The sequence below is a fragment of the Leptodactylus fuscus genome, chromosome 9 (genome assembly GCF_031893055.1).
Source record: "Leptodactylus fuscus isolate aLepFus1 chromosome 9, aLepFus1.hap2, whole genome shotgun sequence".
NCBI lineage: Eukaryota > Metazoa > Chordata > Amphibia > Anura > Leptodactylidae > Leptodactylus > Leptodactylus fuscus.
Genome location: NC_134273.1, coordinates 13,869,654 through 13,892,842, shown reverse-complemented (window position 1 = coordinate 13,892,842; position 23,189 = coordinate 13,869,654). Strand labels below are relative to the sequence as shown.

Here is a 23,189-nt window from a genome sequence, read left to right as displayed (position 1 = left end):
AGGATGCAGGCACGGCAAGATTTTTTTTTTTTTTTTTTTTACATCAGTTTAGGTGCTATTCAGATGAACAATTGGAATGGTCATGTGACAGATGGATGTTGTAAATTAAAAAAAAATAAAATAAAATAATAATAATAATAATAATAAATAATAATAATAATAATAATAATAAATAGAAAAAAAAAATTTAATTTTTTTCTGACTGTCTTTTTATACTAGCCATCAAAAAATATATACATTTAAAGGGATCCTATCATTAAAACTCATTTTTTTCTCCCTAATATGTAGGAATAGCCTTGAAGGGGTATTCCCATCACGCTTGTTCACCAACCTGCAGGCTCTGTGCTCGCTTCACTTCCTGGTTTTCTCGGCACATTGGTGGGTGCGGTTTCACTTGCTCTGCTATCTGCTATGTTTGCAGTCAGTAATGAGAGATTGGTTGTAAATGCATTACCACAGTATGAAGCTGATGTAGCAGAGCTGGATTTGAGTCAGTTTGCAATACATACAGAGGTAATGGACTCCCTATTAGAGATGAGCGAACACAGTTCAGATCAGCCGATCCAAACAGAACACTCCCATAGAAATAAATGGAAGCACCTGGCACGCAGACTTTGCCGGCGGCCGGCCGCTTAACCCCCCCGCTTCCATTCATTTCTATGGGAGCGTGCTGTTCGGAACGGCTGTTCCGAACAGTGTTCGCTCATCTCTACTCCCTATCTCAGCCCTTATCAGCCAAATTCAATTAAACCGACTGATAAGTGGTAGAGCAGGAGATAAAAGCTCAGAAATCCTGGAGCTCTGACCTCCCCCCCTCACCTATCTGAGGAGCTCCGTTGCTTGTCTGTGGCAGAGACATACACAGCTCAGAGCTGCTCCCAGCACTCAGCCCCTCAAACAGCACTGGCTGCGAGAGAACTCTCTCCAGCGTCGCCTCCATCTTCTTCAGGAACGGGTATTCTTTGCGTCTTCTTCCGGCACAGGCTTCAAACTTCTAGGCCTCGGGCAGCCAACTGTACATGCCTGCCGGCCACAAGAAAATGGCCGCTTACAATACTATTAAAGCGGCCATTGCCTTGAGCCCAGTGGGCATGTGAAGTCGGCTTTGCCCTAATGCTTACAAGTTTTAAGCCAGCGCCGGAAGAAGACGCAAAGAAGACCTGTTCCTGAAGAAGATGGAGGTGGCGTTGGAGAGAGTTCTCTCGCAGCATTGGGGCCGCCCCCAGTGCTGCTAGAGAACTCATGTACCGATGAAAACCAGATTATAAACCAAATGGTGGCGCAGAGAAGACATCTAACGGTAGGAGACAAATAGCCTTTCTTGATGCTATTCCTATGTGTTAGGGAGAAAAAAAATTAGTTTTATTGATAGGATCCCTTTAAGATGCTGTTCACATGACCATTTTAGACTCCCTATAACAAATGCAAAAAAATAAAAATAAATAAACCTCATTGACTATGGAAAGTGACTGTGGAGCCAATCAGAAAAAAACAATAATCTGAACACTACAACATATAATAAAAACACGATGGAGGTGAATGGCGTGGTGACCTGTACAATCTTACCGACAGTGCAGCTGTCTTCAAGAACCACATCCGCTGTCTTATCTCTATATTCCACTTTGAAGTCCAACATCCGGGAAAGGCGCTCCATAACCTGCCGGCTGGGAACTACAGGGCGAAAGGCAGAGCCGGAGGATGAAGAAGAGGAAGCAATGGATGCAGAAGTGTTAGGCAGGGCGGTTGGACCAAAGACGGGATTCTGTACAGTTTCTGAGCTGTAGTCACTGAAAGTACAGAGCGAGAACACGGATGAAGTGAAGCTATACAGCAATATCATCTTACAGATCTGACACTGGGGCCCCGAAGCGTCAAGTCAGGCCTCATTGTGGGGAATAGAGAGAGGCCTGACCTGGGACAGCAAAGGACATGGAGAGGAAATGGGACCTTTTAAGCAGAATCTGCAACCCAAACACGGGTAGGACCCATGAAGCACCGAGGGGGCCTCCCAATTCTCCTCTGAAGCCAGATGTCCGCAGGGGCTTTCTCCTTTACGTTCCGGCTGAACGTATATGGGGGTGTTAGGTATGATAAGTGTCAGCTGATCGATGGTTCGGCCCACAGCTGTCTTAGGCTGGGTTCACACCTCTGTTGTTTTCAGAATAGGTTCTCAATAGGAGATTGGCTAGGGGCTGACCCCACCATTCTCGGCAGCTGATACACAGAGAATGGAGCAGGAAGCAGACAGCACTGTATTCTGTGTAGTGGCCAAACCAGGTACTGCAGACAGGCTCACATTCATTCAAATGGGCCAAAGCTGCAGTTACCCATTTCAGCCACTACACAGAGAACAGCGCTGTCTGCTTCCTGCTCCATTCTATTTGAATCAGGGTTACTGGGTGTCAGACCCCTCCGATCTGAAATTAGTGACCCATGTTAGGAAAGGCCGTTCATATTTTTAACTTGGAAAAACCCTTCTAAGATCGACTATAATGGGGTCTGTGAGGTGCCAGCTGTCTTCTCCGTGACGTCACTGGGCACACCGCCATGCTTATAGGACTTCTTTATACACAATGTCGTACTTATTCTGCACCAGACGCAGATCTGAACGTGGCCTGACGTGTATGGGACAGAGGCAAACAATAGGGAACCTAGTAAAGGGGGGGTATTGTGCTGCACAAGTACAGGATATCTGGACATTGTATATAGAGTATATAGAGTACATGTATAGGGGACGAGCGGACAGCACTTACCTCTGTAATATGCCATTTTCTTGTGGTATCACGCCATTTATTGCTGCCTGTCAGAAAAAAGAAAGAAAAAAAGATAAGAGGAGGCAGAGCTAATACACAGAATATTCCCATGTGACCTGCCAACCTCCCGTCCTCCGCACCCACCTACCCGCACATACAGGGGGCTTTACCTTTCCCATCAGTAAGCTCAATCCGTAAAGAGACTTCACTAGTGATGACCCATATTTAGGAAAGCCCAAGCCCCCAACTGATCAACTATAACCCAAGACTATACCTGGACCTTGACAGACACGACATCTTTCCCCACCCCCAATGCAAAATATGTCATGTCTATAATACTGTAGAGAGGCATTTGGGTCCTCTGGCACCGGGCCCAGGTTGCAGTTGCTACCTCTGCACCCCAAAAGCGAAGTCAATGTGAGCGGAGGAGGAGGAGGACTGCCCGGACCAGTACAAGTGTTCCAGCCCTGTGTTGCACATAGTATGGGTGCTGATCCGTGTGGGAGGGACGTCTCCTAAGTTAGGTCAACTTCATGCACCAAGAACTCAGTCGTTTAGGTGTTAAATATTATATCACCTTTACAACAAATTAAAAGTGGAATACTAAGTGTGCTGCAATACTGAAGAAAACCACAAGAGGGCAGAAGAGAGACATGAGATAACGTATTAACCAGTGCAGTGCCAATAAACACAGTACTATGCGCTATTACTCCAGGGACTTGTATGGAAGAATGTGCTTGGGGACCAGACGAATGGAAACCTAATCCACTTAAAAAGTGGAAACCCGCAGAACCCATAGACTATGCTGGGGTCCGCTGGGTTTCTGCCTGATTGGGGGTAACATTCCCCTTCCTGATCACCTGACGTCACTCGCCAGGTCCCCTGTCCAACTGCGCCACCTGGTCTCCAGACATGGACACGAACCCACCACAGCGATGACCTCAGTGGTGTCCACTGCAGTGGCCATAGGTCCGTACCATAAGCCAAAATATAGAGACTGACAAGACACCCCAAAAGCAGCGCCACATCATCCCCCCACTGGTCTGTCTATTGGGCTGGTCCTGTAAACAATTTATCAAAAAAAAACAAAAAAAACTGCAGAACCAAAAGACACGCACAACTGCAAGAAACCGTCAGCATGCAGGTTGCAGGACAGCTTTGCAGGTGACAGCCATGACGTGCTCCTTCCCACATACAAGCCTCGTGTGCCTGCGTAACCTGCCGTGACACTTCTCCCAATATGTGTCCGAGACAAAGAGCTCTCTGTGGCCAAGAATGAAACCCGTTCTGGTTGCACAAAGCCGCCGCTGGGGTCACTCCGAGCCTGAGCGATGACTCTGCACTTCTACGCTCTCTTTTTTTTTTTTTTTGTTTTTTTCATGTCTCGTTCTCTCTTGGCGATTGTGCAAAGAAAACAGAGCGGGAGGGGGAGCTCCGATTCTACGCTCTCCAAATTGCTGAGATTTCCATAAATAAAATCTTCAGAGTTGAACTTTGATATTTGTTAGAAACCGAAACGGTTTCCTGTGTCTCGAGAGCTAAACGCACGACACACGCGTGAAGGTGCACACGGAGTTAATAACGTGTAGTCATCACACGCCGGCCCTACAGAGAGTCCAATCCTGGGCTGTGGAACTACAACGACCAGAATGGGTCTGAGCAGCAATACCAAGCGCAACGTACATTGCTGTGCAGAGGCCGCAGCACTCATCCCAAGGCCGGGGTCTCGTACACCAGTATATCCCGGGCATCGGACCCCCACCACTCTGATGTGACCATTAGGTCAAACCCCTATATAGACCCTCCACCTTGTAAGTCTTCCCAGCTGAAGGACATGACATCTTGTAGTCGCGTCCCGCTGGCTGTTTAGTTATTTTTGCTCGTGCTGCAGATCTTGGCGGCCGCGGTCGTGTTGTTTTTATATAAACCGCGACCATGTGATCAGGCCTGCGAAATAAGCCAGATACAAGAAAAAAAATCCCCATACTGTGTACGGAGAAGACAAAAATAATACCGCGCTTCTTCATATCGGCTGGTTCCGCTTTTGTCATTTCTCTCATTCTGAAAGGTCAAACCCAATATCGAGAGGAAGATTAACTCCTTCATGGACAAACCGGGCGTTCCGTTCCGAGTCTGCATAGGTCTCAATGGTCCCAGACTACAAACCAACCTCGTGTAGTCAGATCCTGCAGCCACACCTTCCTCCATCAGTCCACTAAGGGTCCACACGGCCGAATGTGACGCTGTTTATGGCGCCGAATTTTCCGTGTGGGGGGAAAAAAAAAAAAAAAAAGCTTCCCATGGACTTCAATGCGTGCCTCGCTTTTTTTTTTCCTACACGCGGAAAAAGCGAGCGGGACCCATTGACATCAATAGGATGCTTTTTCCGCGCAGAAAATTCGGCACCATAAACAGAGCCACTTTCGGCCGTGCGAACGGACCCTAAGGCCCTGTTCACACGGGACAAGAGGGATCGGATTTTGGCACTGAATCTTCCTCAAAATCCGCCCCCTCGCAATACAGTTCTAGGTAGGCCGCTAGCGGAAAAAAAGAAGCGAGCTGCCTTTTCTTGAGGCGGATTCCGCCTCGGGAAATCAATACAAGTGAATGAGAGGCGGAAAACCGCGCTGCGTTTTTTTTTTTAAGGTCCATTCGCTGTGCTGGAGGGAAAAAAACGCCTGGCGGTTTTTATATACTCAGACATACAGGTTTTTATAGGCGCAGTAGAAGCAAACCAATGGATTTTTTTATTATTATTATTAAAAATTAAAAGTGTGAGATTTCTAAAGACCGGCATATTAAATTCCAGTCTTCGTATCCCGTATGCCGCCGCTGCAGCTTCATTTCTGACAAGGCCTCATCCTAAATCAAGCGCCTGCACCGAAATCTACGCTAGCTCATGGCTGGAGTCGCTTTCAGTAAATGGCGTAACTAATCAAATATCGGAAAGAACCGATGACCCTGCTTGCACCCCTTTAAAGTGACAAGGGCAACATAAAAGGAAATAAAAAAATTTCAACATGTACTAATATACAATTTATTCCCAAATTTTCAATTGTTCACGCAAAACCCGATTTGTAGGCCAGAAAACTAAGCAAATAAGAAGCTAATATCACCGGTTCAATATACGGTAATCGGCTCAAAAACAGCGAGCCCCAGGGAGACACGCGGTTAACCCATTGTAGTAAAAAATTTAGACATGGGGCACGATGCCCATAGAGTCTCTTCTCCATGGGTTACCGAGCGCGTTCTCCTTTAAATAACACATGACGGCTCCCGACGCGTCCTCCCACCTATCACACGACCTGTAGCACCACCTGAATTGGCCGCACACTACACGCTGAGCTCATTGACAAACCGAGACACGTGTAAACCCTTACACGCCCAGATCACGTGCTCCCCCAACCACCTGGGACGCTCCGAGCTTTCCCAGTCAATGGTTCCTGACGGTATCTCTACTCCGATCACTGATCAAACGAAAATACTAAAGGGCAATGACAGCGACCGAAAGTAAAGTGGGGCGAGAGAACGGCGAATTGTACCCAATAAACGACAACGCAAAGGACTCAACCTGAACTAAAAGCAGGAGCCAAGTTATAGGACCAAAAAAGACAGAACGAGGGCCGGAGACGGTCTAGGGCACGCTGGGAGAGGTCACAGTAGTCATAGGGGTCGACCCCCAGTCCTTATGGTTATGTAAGATTAACCCCTTCAGTATGCAGTGATTTCGGGTCAAAGTCACTTTTAATTTTCTCATTCCTACATAAAGATTTTCCATAGACATTGCAATACCGTGCTAACCACTGAGCCATCATGCAACTTCAATTCCTATCCATATATTACTCTGCCAGCGCAAGGCTCTGGTCACATTTGGATTGTGGTCTCCTCAGTTTGCATTGCATTCGTTGCCCCCAGCAGACAACCCGGAGCGGGGCTAAACACGATAAAAATGTACGCAGCTCCACCGCTAGCAAAGAACAAGGTGGACATACACATCAGGACAGATGAGCAAAACTAGAGGGCGCTATCGATGCAAAATATTTCACAGCGGCTCAGTGGTTAGCACGGTCACCTGGGTTCGAATCCAGCCAAGGACGACATCTGCAGAGAGTTTGTAGGGTTTCCTCCAAAACGCATACTGATTTAGATTGTGCGTCGGATTGGGACAGTGACCGACAATGTGTGTACAGCGCTACGGACTATGATGGCGATAAATAAGTTTCTGCGCATTTTATTTTTTCTTTTCTATATGATATATTGTATAGTGGCTCTGCCTGGCATCACAGCTCAGCCTACTCACTAGAATGGGACTGAGCTGAGATTAGGCCAAGTGACCGACGAATGTGTCAGACCCCTAAGGATGTTTATTTTATCGCCTATTATAAGGATAGGTTATCAAGGTTGTCCCCAAGTGCATCATGTGAATTGAGCTGTAGCGGCCATGCTTGTTCACTACTAGGGATGGCGGAACCGGAAGTCACAATGAAGCGAGTACAAAAATACCTCATTGACTTGCAATAAAGAGGATATCCAAGGGCAGACATGGATGGCTTATTATTAGGACAGTCCAGCAATATCAGATTCCTGGAAGTCTGACACCCCCCCCCCCCCTCCCATCCCATCAGCTGATCTGCACGATGTCCTGTGCCGAAAGCAAACAACTCTATACACTGGGTAATGGCCGTGCCAAGGTGCCGCCCACATTCAAATGAATGCAATGGCAGTGTACAGAGGCGTCTGCATCCAGCTCCATGCACCGTGCAGATTTGGAGGACAGCTGAGGTCTGACCCTCACCAATCTGATACTGAAGACTTATCCCGAAAATACGCCATCGATATCTACTCGGAACCGCGTTAAAAGGGTTTAAGCAGAGACAAATAAAGCTCATGAGTGGAGGGAATGTAAAGAATAACTAATATATAGGCAGCGCTCTAGAGCCCTGAGTGTACAGGTCGTGCCAAAGGGCTCTGTGGGATGTCACCAGCTCTGCCCTACTCCCGCTGCATGTCCATAGAGTAGAGCCTAGCTGAGGTCACATCTGCGCCAGGTGTCCTTCTAGTGCAAATCTATCCGAAATCCCAGATGAAATAGACCTGAGGAAGTGTGTGTGTGTGTGGTGGGGGGGGGGGGGGCATTATAGCCGATGGAGTCCTTTGAGATCCATTTGTGCCCATCCTTAGATCTACCGCTTTTTCTATCCTTCTAGTCTTGCGATGAACCAGAACAATGGCCAGATCTGATGCAGATGTAAATGTAGTGCAAGTTTTATTTTTATTTTTTTCCCCCTTAACTGCAGAAAGCCGTCAAATCTGAACAAGGCCAAAGAGGACAATATAAAATGAAAGTTTTTGAGAGGATTTCCACTTACTAAGAGGTCCCAGTTGTTCTGCTCGAGCAGTGTGATGGCTTCATCAATGTTCTCGATGCCGGTGCAGGCCTGGAAAAGGAGCAGAGAATACAAAGAGTTACTGAGCGGCGGGGTCTCTGGTTTCAGGCTGGCAGCAGTACCAAGACTCTTAACTGTGTCACCTTCTCCAGCGCAGCGCGCTCCAAGGTAATGTTTTACCAAACTATGAACTATACATGAACTCTCAGCGGCGGCGGCGGCGGCCGTCCTCGTCTCTAGTACCGCACAATGGAAACTATTTTACACGATTCTAATAAAGGGGTTTTCCAATGGCTGCAAATAAATCTTACGTATTGTATAATAAAGCATTCTGGGACGAATATACTGAAGGCTGGGTCATCAATATGTGATCGAACGGGACCTCCGCAGATCAGCTGTTTGAAGAAGGAGTAGTCTGTGCCGATGACATCACATTCATTGGCTCATTCAGGGCTCAGTCCCATTCAAGTGATTCTGATCTGTATGGTGCTGTACCTGGTATTCAGTGAAAAACTGTAGCTGATCAGTGGCGGTCCCCATTTCGATCAAATATTGAGGATCGATCCTAAAGATAGGTCAGGGATATATATGTCCCAGGAAGCCGGTTCTACACACTGAATGAATGTTACTGGACCCAGCGCTGAGCAGCTAACATGTATGGAGGCCTACGAGAATAGATAAGGATCAAGCAGCTGGATTTCAACATGTCCGATCCTTGTTCTCCATAGAGATAACGCTATCCCAATACTGTATGTGACCAGATTTTGTCACTAATATTCAGCATGTGTGAATGCAGACCTATATGATCCAGTCCACTTTCCTTTGTGCGGTTCGGGAGGTCTCCTAATCCTTGCATTATATTCATGAACCACAGAGATCAGCATGTAAGGTCCTAGAGGTCTCTAGAGCTGCAGCAGCACAAAAAGGGAATGTAAAGATTTCCAAATTTACAAAGAAGCAAAACAAGTCCTTAAATTTTAGCATCCACAAAATTTACAAAACATTTCCTTTTTTTTCCCTTTCAGGCAGAAACTTTTGCAAAACCGAGAAAAATACAGATTGCCAAATGTGGAAACAAAAGGTGCACTGTGCGTGGACACAAGGCTGTCTCCGAGACGAGCAGCCAATGCGGCTTATCACCCACAGGAAGAGAAGGAAAAAGCCTCATCGGGTTTACAAGATGCTGGAAAGGAGTCAGAATCCCAAAGCCGGAGCCCCCCCCCCCCCCCCCCCCCCCCGACAAGTCACAGGAGGCAAGACAAGGAGCGATCACCTACAGGCGTCCCACCAACCTCTATGTCACTGATATGACACTCGCTCTGAGAAGACAAGGAAGCGATGGGGACAATGACTTTCCCATAATTTAACTGAGGCTGCAGTTACTATCTCTACACCACAAGGGGGAGACATGCACAAAGGGCACAGAGGTAAACTAAGGGCTATGGGAGTGATAAGGCCTGGGCTACACAGAGACGCTGACTGCAGTGTCACCCTGCAACGTTGCAACCCCCACAGTATTTTGGACAGGCTACAGAGCCAAAATAACCTTGATATAATCGTCACTGACCACAGAGTCAGGAGGGTTGGGTTTACATCTACATCACTGCTGTTTTAGTGGCTCCTGTGTCCGTTGTTCTGGTCCACTGACAAGGATGTATTACATCAAATGACCACAGCAGTCAGTCCACCATAATGGACAATTTCCTTATATCCAAATATCCCCCAAAATGTGTCAGAGGGGAGGAGCTGCATCACCTCCCCTGAGATAACCATTCTGGAGCACCTTGCTGCCACTCCTCTGTTATTCCTCCTGGAAATGTAAGAATAAGCCAATAAGAGGAGATTATTACAGCAGACCTGTAATACAATAAGCTGAGAAGACTGAGCAGATTAGATGCACGCCTTACACAAGTGACATCTCCCATCCAGTAATCCGATGTCTGATAATCCGGCACTGACGTATCAACGATGAAGGAATTTCCTCTGTATAGAATATCCCGCCCTGTTACAGGTGACACCGTACTGCAGAATGCCACAAGACCAGACGGGCACGAAGCGGGCATTCATCACAACAGGAAATCATTCATTGCCAGGAGGAGTTACCTTAATAACCCGGGAGCTGCGACCGGCAGGAATGTGGTCTGATCACGCAACGCTACAATTACTAAGATGTCATCACTCACAACTAGATTACAAGGTCTCTCCTGCCTCCTCTATGTCACCCACTTATATAGGAGGGCGTCCGACCTGACTATAAGACGCATGTTATAGAACAGGAGGGGCTGAGCAGAGCGAATCACTATTTTGTAGGAAAAGATTCAGTTTAATTTTTCCCACAATTAATTCCTACTCATTTTGGGCTTAGGAGTCCAGTGGGCGGTGCTACTCAGTGATTGGCAGATCCCTGTTCTGAATGGGGCGATGATCGGGCACCACGTACACTGCATTCATTTCTACAGGTCAAAGTACAGGGGGCGCACCGAAATGACAGGAGCGGTGGGTGTTACCTGACTACCAGGTAATCATGCAGAATAGCCAAGTGGTCGGAATCTCTCCAGTGGGTAAGGGAGGAGGAGGAGACGACGACGAAGAAGACGACAAAGAGGAAGAAGAAGAAGACGACAAAGAAGAAGAAGACGACGACAAAGAAGAAGAAGACGACGACAAAGAAGAAGAAGACGACGACAAAGAAGAAGAAGACGACGACAAAGAAGAAGAAGAAGACGACAAAGAAGAAGACGACAAAGAAGACTATGAAGACGAAGACTAAGAAGAGGAATATTATTATCATTATTATTTTACGCTAATGAGAAAACACCCTTAAAATGGAAAAGAAAAAAAAAAAAAAAACACAACCATACAGGTTATACTGATTTTTTTCCCATAAAACTCTTCAGTCATTTCCTCCTGCCCTTTCACACGCCGCCCACTGACAAGAATGAATGCTCATTGTCACAGGTTCCCTTTAAGGCCATATTCACACTTACACTCCCCCATAAACATGCATGTTGGAACTGGCCAAATGTGAGGAGGGGGCAATATCTCGGGCCACACTTATCTACCAGGGCCCAACAGATCTGGGATGTTTATACATCAGAAGCCTGATCCTGCACAGCAAACACATCAGAGTGTATGTGAATTCCCCTGCAGCATTCAGGTGTAGGGGGGGGGGGGGTGATGGCAGTTCCCAACACAATACCTAGCCACCTCCTGGGCAAGGGGATAGAGGGGCTAAATAGGCACTACATTCCCCACCGATCACCAGCCCCCCTTGGAATTGTCATAAAAGTGAATGGAGACATCTGCCGTCTCACCACTGTGGCCACAAGACGGGTGTTAGGGCAGGGCACCGCAGTTCCCGAAATAAATGGAAGCCCCAGATGTGGCCTATACATAAGAAATAAAGCAAGATTGCAACAATAGGTACTAAGCAAACATTTCCTAGTGTTTGGATCCTACAGCTCCTATACAGACCTATAGATCTCTGTGGTAACAGACAAACGCCACACGCACAGTCTGAACCTACAGACAACGGGGAGATAAACTAAAAACAGACCAAATTTTAGAGGGTGCAGAGTGAGCCTAGATATTCTGAAACTGTTCCTGATTGTCTAAATGTCTCCTACTGTTTGATAATCTGCTGTATTTGAGGCCTCGTGTACAGGAGCGAGTGCGCCCTCCGAGGGGGATCCATAGATGGTGCAGGATAGGACCGACTCTGTGTCATCAGAACCAAACACCCCACTGAAGTCAATGGGGGTCAGAAGGCAGTCTGCTGGACAGTAGACATATATTGTAGTCTATAAAGCAATAACCGCGCGGAACATCTTTATTGCCGGAACAGCAAACAAATAAGGAAATTGCAACATTCAGGAATTCCTGCTACAAGGTTACATACTGTTCACACTTATGTCACGTGATGGGCGGACCCCCAAGACTTATAATGGGGTCTGCCCATAACAGAACGTACTGACTTATAATGGGACGTGCCCGCACAGTCTCCATCATTATGCTTGGAAGAATCCTGTCTAATTGTTCCAGGTAACTGTACCAGAATCTATCCGGCTCACATTATATATGGCTATAGGGGAGGCATTTTAATTTGTACCCAAATGAGCCGTTTGGTGCACCCAGGGCAGGACAACTTGAGCTGTGTCACCAGTTTTCGCCACCCAGCGCTGCCCCCTAACAAAGACTGCCAGGTGCTGCCCCCACAGACTAAGACGTGTGCTCCAGCGGGCACAGCCTCGCCCCCAGTGCACCAAAGAGATCACTACATTATTAGTCAACTTTCTTGGCAGTAAGACGGCTCTATAAGACTAACCGCCCCTACAACAACCTAGAGAGGTCTCAGACGAGATCTTGATGGTGGTAGACTCCCTTTTGACGTAACAGACATCTGGAAGGAGTTTGCTGCGGAATTGGTACTGGCGTAGGGGACCCAAAATAGGAACAATTCACTAAACTGCAGGTGCGGGAGATATTTTAAGCCTCACTCGTATATGGCACATCTTGAAGTGTTTACTGACGCCAAAACTAAACACGTTCCCTATTCCAATATCTATACATATAGTGGGCGGGAGATCTGCTGCAGCGGCTATACACTCCAGATGTCTGTGACGTATAGAGAAGACAAGGGGGTTTCCAGTGGGATGTCGTATAAGAAACGTATCCTGCTGGTCCTATTAATACGCCGTATCCTATGGCAGAATACCTAGGTGTACAGAGACATGAGGGGAAGGTCAGACATGATAAGGATCTGTATGTGTTACTGGCCGCTACAATACCAATGCAATGGCCACTGTAACGTCCCTTATACTTACTTGTCAGCAGATATGGCAGATGGAAGCAACAATCTAATCAGTTACATAGATTATTTTAAAATTATTTATTGGTTTGGTCATTTTGCAACCATGCGATTCTGACACTGAGGCAGGATGATGCGCAAAGTGGCGCAATATGGAAACAACATGTGGCGAGACAACAGCCACGGATCAGTCTCATCAATACTTACTAAGCACAACACTAGATATTATAAGTATTGATGAGACTGATCCGTGGCTGTTGTCTCGCCACATGTTGTTTCCATATTGCGGTTGTGCATGGTATTGCCGCTCAGCCCCATTCACTTGAAAGGGACTGAGCTGCAAACAGGTCTTGTGACTGATGAACGAGACATCACATGACCTATAAAGTGGAGTCATTCACCAAAATACAGCGCAATAAGCTTCAATCAAGCGATCTGTGGGGTCTCCGGGGTCGAATCCAACCCAATCTAATATTAATGAGCTATTGTAATGATACGTCATTAATATTTTAGTAAAGGAAAACCCCTTAAAAAAAAACAAAAACGAACGAACAAACGAACTGAGAAGTACTGGAGTAGATAGATAGGAGATAGATAGATAGATAGATAGATAGATAGATAGATAGATAGATAGATAGATAGATAGTCGGTTGTACGAGCAGTGTAAAGTCCTCGCTAGTAACACAATCCGGCTCTATACACATCATTGAGAGGCAAGATGAACAAAAGAAAGGGGAGCGGCAGCTGGTTTCATGAAAGAGCCAGAAAATGAGGCCGTGTTCTGCTTACTCATGGGAACAGAGCGCTGAGTCATAGCAATAACTGGCGTGAGAGTCAGCACAAGCTGTCATGTCACAGTGTGAGGCTCCAGGACCAGACAGCGGCTACACTGGGACTGCCTGGGTGACTTGATCACTTACTTATATAGTGCTAACATATTCTGCAGCACTGTACAGACATCATTACAGTAATAAGATATATTATATATACTGAGAGATACACGTGAAGAATATACATTGATAGATTAGGAAGTTCTCCCCCTCCTGACATTGACTCACTCATTATAGCCCCAGAGGATTTAAAGGGGTTGGCCAGGAGCAAAACATCTGGGACCCCAAAATGTAATGCAAAGGATGTATGACCTATACTGCTAAATGCTTGTATACAGTAGGGGAAATTACTATGTCTTGTGATCAGACCCCAGCAACCACGGACGTATTCCCTGTCACATGGCTGGGGGATAAATTAACCCCTCTATAGCCAGGCCTCAAAACAGAGGGGTATAAGACCTGCTCACTGCCTCATACACAGGCTCATGACAATACATAGAAATGAACAGGTCTGTGTGCTAGCCATAAAAAAAGAAGGTTAGCACACAGTCCTGTGTATGGAGCCCAAATCTCTGGACCTATGGCCCACTGCGATATATGATGCCTATCAGTGTTACAGTCACAGGCCAAATACTGGGCATTGCCTCAGGCAAGCCAAATAGGCTTAGGTGGATGCCAAACCCAGCGGCCATTGTTAGAACCCTCAGTACCCCAAGACTGTGTGACGGGGCACATTTGGGGTGACATAGTTAGTCTATGTACCAGTTCTCAGCTGAATTGTACTGACATGCGGAGTTCAGTAAAGCCCACCCGTGTTCAGACCAGCACATAGATTGGTTTTCCCAATGAAGCAGCCCTTAGCCCGACCACTTCTACTGACTGCGACATCTCAGGGTTAACTCCGATTCCTGCTGTTAGAACTGACACCCCACTGCAGACAATACAGGCTCAACTCCCGAACCTGTGCCCTCCCTGCACCATAATGGTATGTCCTGGAATGGGAACTAGTCTTTGCCTGTTATCCCTCAATGTTAAGGGGGTTTTACGGGCAAAAAAATCTGTTTTTAAAAAAAGGTCTGTTAGTGCTATTAATGAGTTAATAAACGCACCAAAATATGGTTTGATTGTTTTGAGTCATTTCTGGGAGCTACTGGCATCTTCTGCATTTGTTTACTTGGTGTAGCTTCCTGCTGCAATGCATTATGGTAGTTGTAGGCTCTCACACTATCTCATGCTCTCCCTGTCTCCCTAGCTATCCCGCCAACTACTAACCCTTCCCTACCCCATCATACTTACCTGTCTTCTCCCTGTCCAGACTTCCTTCTGCGGGGAACGGCTCCTTCTCTTCTGGAACTACACTGTAGCCTTCACCACATCTCTACTGCGCAGACGTGGGCAACTTCTTTGGACCCCCATGCTTACATAATAGAGATGGAGTGTCGGCTTCAGCACAGTGCCAGAACTCCAGCTCTTTTGCACACGTGCAGGCAGATGTCACAGAAGGAGGAGGAGCAGTAACTTGCAGAAGGAAGCCTGGACAGAAAGAAAGATAGGCAAGTATGATGGTGTGGATGGCGGGCTGAGTAGTAGTAGTGACCTTTCATTTCCAGAAACGGATCGTTACCGGATAATTAGAAAAAGTGAGTAGGAGTAACTATACAGTATTGCTTAATTAGGTCATTTAGAAAGTAGACAGGGGAGGGGGGTTAGATTAGTGGAGGGATTTCTATTTATCTTGGACAACTCCTTTAAGGGGCTCCATCAGCAAAATTATGCTGATAGAGCCCCACATATGCAGGAATAGCCTTTGAAAAGGCCATTCAGGCACTGCTAATGTTATATTAAACTACACCCCCCGTTTTAAAATAATACCCTAAAAAAGAATATGATAATCATACCGTATCATGCACACTGGGCGGACATGCACGGTCTGACATCATCTTTAGCCACAACAACATCTTCTTTCTTTCTGCAGCGATGTCCTCGGGTCCAGTCTTCCTCTTCCGGCATCATTGCTTGTAATCCCGCGCCGGCGCAGTAGCAGGGGTAACAGTAGCAGGGGAACTGAGCATACTGAGCATGCTCAGTTCCCCTGCTACTGCGCCGGATTGAAGACGAGGAAGACGGGACCCGAGGAGTAGCAGGGGAACAGTAGCAGGGGAACTGAGCATGCTCAGTATGCTCAGTTCCCCTGCTACTGCGCCGGATTTAAAGCAATGACGCTGGAAGAAGACGACGAGGAAGACGGGACCCAAGGTTGACGACGGACCGTGCATGCCCGCCCAGCATGCACAATAAGGTATGATTATCATATTCTTTTTTAGGGTATTATTTTAAAACGGGGGGTAGTTTAATATAACATTAGCAGTGCCTGAACGGCCTTTGTAAAGGCTATTCCCGCATATGTGGGGCTCTATCAGCCTAATTTTGCTGATAGAGCCCCTTTAAGGAGACTATGGGGGAGGGGGTCAAGTGATAAGCTGAGATTCACATGTGCTAAAGAACTGAACACAATACAGAAGTAGCACTTTCTTAATCATTTTCTTTCCTTTAGTACATCACTCCTGGCTTTGGACAAAAAACAAAAACTGTAGGTGTGAATCCAGCCTAAACGCCAATCACTGGAATACCCGGCCTGTAACAATAGACATTGTATGCAGTTGATGCATTGTAATTTTAAGCCCTTGTTCACGTTCACTATTGCTTCCTTTGTCATATTGCTCTTCTGCATTCGGCTCCTGACAGGCAGCACAATCTCCCAATGCCTTATAACAGGGTCAGTCGATTCTGGGATTTTTACTGGAAAATTAGTTGATATTTTGTAACAACCAGAATATCCCTTTAAGGCAGAAGCCCAAAGTTACGAAAATACCCGGATCCCGTGATTGACCTCAGCAGTCATGTGACTGATGTCAGATCGGTGGGGGTCTAACGTACGGAACGTGCGCCGATCAGAGGTTTGTGTGAGCTTTACTGAATACCAAGCACAGTGCCATACATTATATAGTGGCTGTGCTTGGTATTGCAGCACAGCCACATTCACTTGAAAGAGACTGAGCTACAAATAGGCAGCGTCCCCCCCCCCAGCTGATCAAAGACTCAACAGCATAATCCCCCATCATCAGCTTTCCATCTTTGGAAAATTATACAAATGGGACAAAGCCGCAACACCAGGCCCTGCCACTGCTACACAGACAATGTACACGCTGAATAGGCCGCAGCACTCACATGAGCGTCACATGAATGCTTCCAATATGCTGATCGGCAGGGGTGGTGAGAATCAGATCTCCACCGATCAGATATGGATGGCCTATGTTTAAGACAAGTCATCAGTAGTTTCAACCTGGAAAAGCCCTTTAAGAATTGCAGAAGCAAAATGACAGGGATCACTTTCACTTTCAGTGCCACCGCGTCAACACGACACGCGACAGCTATCCTGAAGACTGTCCTACTGCCACCGACAATATAAGACAGTCACAAGTCTGCTCGACTACCAAAACTCACGGGGTGGCTTCTATATATCCTAACCAGTCACATATGGAGGGCGGGGGGATGGGAGGGGGTGACTTTTCTCTTTGGACAAAATAAAGGTAACGCATTTCCTCTACACCAGGCACTTCCCGGCTCTAGGGGCCTATTCACACTCGTCATATACCCCACTGCAGAACTGTACACACAAGGGTCCACAGCACATCCCTGTAGCTGCAAAGTGAAGGAGATTTTGCGAAATGGAAAACCTGCACATGTGAATATACTCTGATGGATGGAACAGAGAGGAGACCTGAGCGAAGGCGAAGTCTGTGTCATCCCTATCCCATAATAGGGCGTATGAACAATGGTTGTCATGGCACAAAACCTCTTTAATTCCCTGGTGAACTGATGACTGATCATTAAAGAGGTTTTTAGGCTAAAAATACCGGTGACCTATTCTAAGGACAGGACATCAATATCAGATCAGTAGGGGTCTAACACCAGGCACCCCAATCGTTCAGCTTCTCTCTGCACCTGATACATAGAAAATGGAGCAAAAGCAAACAAAATGCCGCTCTCTGTGACTGGGAGCTGATCTGCAATGCCCTGGTCTGGCCACTACACAGAAAACAGCGCTGTCTGCTTCCTGCTTCATTCTTTGTATACCAGCTGAACCATCAGAGTGCTGAGTGATGGGCCCCAACCAATCTTAGTCCAGGAACACCCATGCAGATTTAAAATCGATGGCCCATCTGTTGGTACCCTGCAGATCAGCTGTTTCCACAGCTCCCAGGATTGTTAATATTCTTTGCACTTGGTACCCACAACTGCCACCATCAATACAGTGAGTGAGCAGAGCTGCACCCAGGACACCAGAAGAAACAGCTGATCTGCCAGTGTCCCCAGCAATCTAAAACTGACTTAAGGATAGGACATCCATTCTGAGAAAGTGGATAACTTCTTTAACCAAACCGAAGAACGCAAGGCTGATACACTTTACTCTCAGGCCTCATTCAGACAGTCACATCAAAAACCGTCTATGCTGAATCCGCTACAGACAGACAGAAGTTTCCATTGATATTTTCAGTCTGTGGAGGAGACAGACAGAGGCCATTCATTATCTTCAAGTCCATCATCTCCATAGTGAACACTGTAATCCTTTCCATGTACTCGTGCACTATGGCGAGTCCGTATGCTGTCCCTTGTAGTCACAGACGACACACGGGCAATAAATATGGCCGTCTGCATGAGGCCTTATGTTCCTGGCACATAAACTAACACATAACTAGGATGCCAACGGCAGGAACCCATCTGATAAAAGTGCTCACATGCCATTGTAAGATTACTCATTTTTATTTGTCTTACTGGACATGGCAGAGTAAGTGGCACTAGTTTATTCAGCAAAGATCAGAATACTCAATGACCACAGACTCGAGGTGGCTCTTCCGGCCTCCGCTGGGTGAAGGGGGGGGGGGGGGGGTATAGGTCCATATAACATTGATGCACATATTAAACACATACAATACCTGCCTGTACAATGTAACAAGCCATAAAACAAGAGACGTTTAAATATTATTCAGATTGTAGCAAACCCTCAGCCCCTGAACATAAAGAAGAAGGTGACAGCAAACAGTGAAGAACTGAAACACAAAATAGATATGAAAAAGACAAACAACATAGTCAATGAGTAAGCTCTAAATAACCCAAACCCAGCGGTGATGGACATGTCCGAATAATGGAAGCACAGCAGCTGCAGCGTACTCCAAAGACTGCTTGGCCTACACCATGGCTGCCGCACACAATGCAAAGGAAGATATTAAAAAAAAAATCCCAATGGGTAACCGCCCGTACATTGTGTGGGTATATACGTTAGGATAGCGGGCATGGTCCACCAAGCCCAGGGTGCTATAAGCTAAGAGATACATGGGCTTTCTGGCAGATGTGATGATAATATTATGTGATTAGTATCATGTTTAACAATCGTACACACCCCTATCCGATGGTAATGGTATAGTCTAGCCATATACAATCAATGTCTGTAGTACAATGAGGTTGGTTCCATTGTGTTAAAATGGGGGACAATAGTCGGACCCCACCCTAATATTCACCTACATTGTCACCTACAGTGACAGGGCTATCCCCCAAAAAGAAGCCTGGGGGAGAAGGGGGTCTATGAAAAGGACACCCAGGCTTATAGAGGACAGTCATGTCCATTGCTCTCTGTGCCCCCAAATTATAATTACACATCAGCCTGTGCCTAAGGCACAGGCACAAAACGGCTAGGGCACCCTATACTGTGCAAGCTTAAAGGGGCGGTCCAGTTTTTTTTTTTATTGATCGAATAAAACAAGTTGAACTATCCCTTTAAAGGCCGTGTCCCACAAACTTACCATCTTTACATAAGGGGCCCCACTAATCTCAGAAATTAGGGTCTTATGCCTCCTTTGGTACAGAGTGATGGGTGCTACACCACACAAAATCTTATGGACCGATGAAGATAGCCAAGCACAATACTGCGCCGGTCCCATAGAAAATAATTGGAGCAACGAGACTTTGTCAGGGGGGCCCCACTTTTTTGTGATCAGTAGGACCCTTATGTCTCATCTCACAGCCCTATGAGGCCCTGACACATCCCAGAACCATAATAAAAGGGAATAATTTTGACGTGCTCCTGACCAGAATCTCGTGCCGCACCTCTGACAACTACTCCTGTCAGTACGACAGGTCTGGATCCCCTGACATGGCTTTGGCCCAGGTTCATGGAGATCACACCCTGACAGGATCATCCTGGGCACCCCCACACATATAAATAATACAGGTCTGTCACAACAAACTTGTAGGGGTCACTTCGGCTGAGCCCCCCCACTATCTACACCCAGGGGTGACCCCAAGGAACATCCCCGGCCCCAGTACCTGGAAGTCCGCCAGGATCATCTCTCTATCCGTGTTGGAAGCCATGTCACCCCGGTAGAGCCGCTCTGAGGGTGTCAGTGAAGGAGCCCGGCTAGCAGATCATGAACTCCAGCTGGGGCCCCTGGGGGCCGGTGCTAGGCTTCAGTGACGGGGTCCGTCCGGGCTCCGCTGCCTCGTCCTGCTCCTAGACCCGAGGCCTGTGCTGCTCTATGTCTCCGCTACCAGCCGCTGTCTCCTCTCTCTCCGCCGCCGCACGGCGCTGTCGCACATTTTGCTCGTCACCACGGTCGCACTGACAGGAGAGCGCTTTGCGGCCGCTGCGGTCACGTGCTCCGTTCTAGCCCGGCTCCTGCTATCACCATGGTAACTGGAGGCGCTGTGACTGCTGTGCTGCTGCTGCTGCTGCCGCCTAGATCAGCTGGGCTCATGTTTTGCATTGTTTATAGTCTGTAGATTGTGAGCTCTTTGCGCAAGTCTGAGTGTAAACCGCAGCGGAGTATATTGGTGCCATATAAATGAAGGTTACATTAGTATAGGCATCTGTTCAGACAATAGTTTCTGGCAGATGTGATGATAATCTTATGTGATTAGTATCATGTTTAACAATCGTACACACCCCTATCCGATGGTAATGGTATAGTCTAGCCATGTACAATCAACGTCTGTAGTACGATGAGGTTGGTTCCATTGTACTAAAATGGGGGACAATAGTCAGACCCCACCCTATATTGTTAATCCTATATTCTTCATGTCACTGTCTGTAATATGATAAGTTTGGGACTTTGTTGACCTGCAGAACAACAGTCAGACGACATTAATGGTTTATCATAGCCGTATGTTTCAACGTCTGTGGTAAAATAAGGTTGGTATCGTGGGGGACAGTAGTTGCCCCTTATCCAGGATTGAATGGTATATTCCAACTGTATGCCATCAACCCAAGTGGTAAAATTTAGTTAGTACCATTTTGTTAACGTGGGGGACAATGATTCGCCCCCCCCCCCCCCCCAATCTAATGTTAATGGTATATTCTCGCTGTATGCCATCAACGTCAGTGGTAAGATATGGGTGGTATTATTTTGTTATCGTGGGGGACAATAGTTGCCCCCTAGTGCAGTGTTATTGGTATCGTCTAACCATATGCCGTCAACCTTAGTAGTAAGATAAGGGTCGTACCATTTTATTACCATGGGGACAATAGTTGGACCCCCCAATCTGATGTCAATGATATATTTTAAACATATGCCATCAATGTCAGTAGTAAGGGATGGTTTGTACCATTTTGTTGACATGAGGGACAATTTTAGGACATTATACCCTGTGGGGTGTATTATAGTGTGCCACTAAGGTGGCATTATACTGTGTGCGGGCACCAATGGGGCATTATACCATGTTGAGGCCTATAAGGGGGCTTTATACTTCATCACTGTATGTTACACATAGCAGGGCACTATAACTGTATGGGGGCACAGAAGGAACCGAAGGTGTATGGGTGGGACTGTGAAGGGTTAAACATGTGTTATATACAGCACAACCTATGCGATATGTAATGATGCTTATACGTCTCTCTCCTTCCCCCCTGTCCAGATACAACTGAGGTCCCCAGCCATTGGACTATGTTGTGTACATCCGCCATAGCTATACCAGAATGTCACTACTAGAGTGCGCAGACATAATCTGGAGTTACACAAATAAAAATGGAACCTTTTTCTGCTTGAAGTGTGGGTTAGATGGGAGCGTTCTTATCGGGGTGCAGAGAATGGAGCCAGCCCCTTTCATGTGAATCAGGCCACGCTGTAGTTCCCTGCACCGCAGGTTGGCTGAGGTGCTGTTGTGCAGAGAAACTACTTCTGCAGCCCCTTCATTTCCAGGATTGGGGAAATGCATCACTTTACAAGATGGACATACCCCTTTAAGACCAGAAACCTTTAAGGTTAGTGTCTCATTAACCTGACATTCCATTGCTTCTCTATTAAATAGTGACGTATTACCCCCTGCTTCAATACAGATGGCGAAGACTGCCCTCACGATATGATGGCTGCATGCTTTATCCCTAGAAATGTAGCTTGGGGTCTCGCAGCCTGTACTGGGGCACCCCCAACTGAAGAGATATTATGTTTAAATGAAAAAAATATAATGTTAAAGGGATTGTGCCATTATGGACACATCCACTATTCACAGAACATGGGATAAGTGTCTGATCGCTGAGGGCCCATTTGCCAGATCCCGCAGTGGTCAGGAATAGCAGCTTCTTTTGCTGCAGATTTTGGAGCCAAAGCCAAGAATGGCTTCAAAGGGAATGGAAAACATATAGGGGTTATCTTCTCATACATATTGTGTCTCTGCCTGATAAGGGGCCATAATGTCCTTAGATAACCGGACCACAATAAGGACATCATGGCTGGTTATCAGGAGGACACAACATGTATGAGAAGATAACCTGACCACAATAAGGACATCATGGCTGGTTATCAGGAGGACACTGCATGTATGAGAAGATAACCCAACCACAATAAGGACATCATGGCTGGTTATCAGGAGGACACTACCTGTATGAGAAGATAACCCGACCACAATAAGGACATCATGGCTGGTTATCAGGAGGACACTACATGTATAAGAAGATAACCTGACCACAATAAGGACATCATGGCTGGTTATCAGGAGGACACTACATGTATGAGAAGATAACCCGACCACAATAAGGACATCATGGCTGGTTTTTGGAGGACACTACATGTATGAGAAGATAACCCGACCACAATAAGGACATCATGGCTGGTTATCAGGAGGACACTACATGTATGAGAAGATAACTGACCACAATAAGGACATCATGGCTGGTTATCAGGAGGGGACACTACATGTATGGGAAGATAACCCGACCACAATAAGGACATCATGGCTGGTTATCAGGAGGACACTACATGTATGGGAAGATAACCCGACCACAATAAGGACATCATGGCTGGTTATCAGGAGGACACTACATGTATGAGACGATAACCCGACCACAATAAGGACATCATGG

The 23,189-nt window shown here is 46.6% G+C and overlaps 1 protein-coding gene across 1 annotated transcript in view; it reads right to left on the bottom strand.

Annotated features, from left to right (window-relative positions):
• The window catches only part of FAF1 (Fas associated factor 1), a 152,337-nt gene extending 131,875 nt beyond the window's left edge, over positions 1–20,462 (bottom strand). Inside the window, exons 1-4 of the mRNA XM_075286243.1 lie at positions 20,162–20,462; positions 8,123–8,191; positions 2,754–2,800; positions 1,567–1,787 (exon numbers count right to left, since the gene is read on the bottom strand). Of these exons, the coding sequence (XP_075142344.1) occupies positions 1,567–1,787; positions 2,754–2,800; positions 8,123–8,191; positions 20,162–20,206 (382 nt within the window). The 5' untranslated portion in view covers positions 20,207–20,462. The remainder of the gene's footprint in view (positions 1–1,566; positions 1,788–2,753; positions 2,801–8,122; positions 8,192–20,161) is intronic.
• Positions 20,463–23,189: the final 2,727 nt, after the last annotated feature.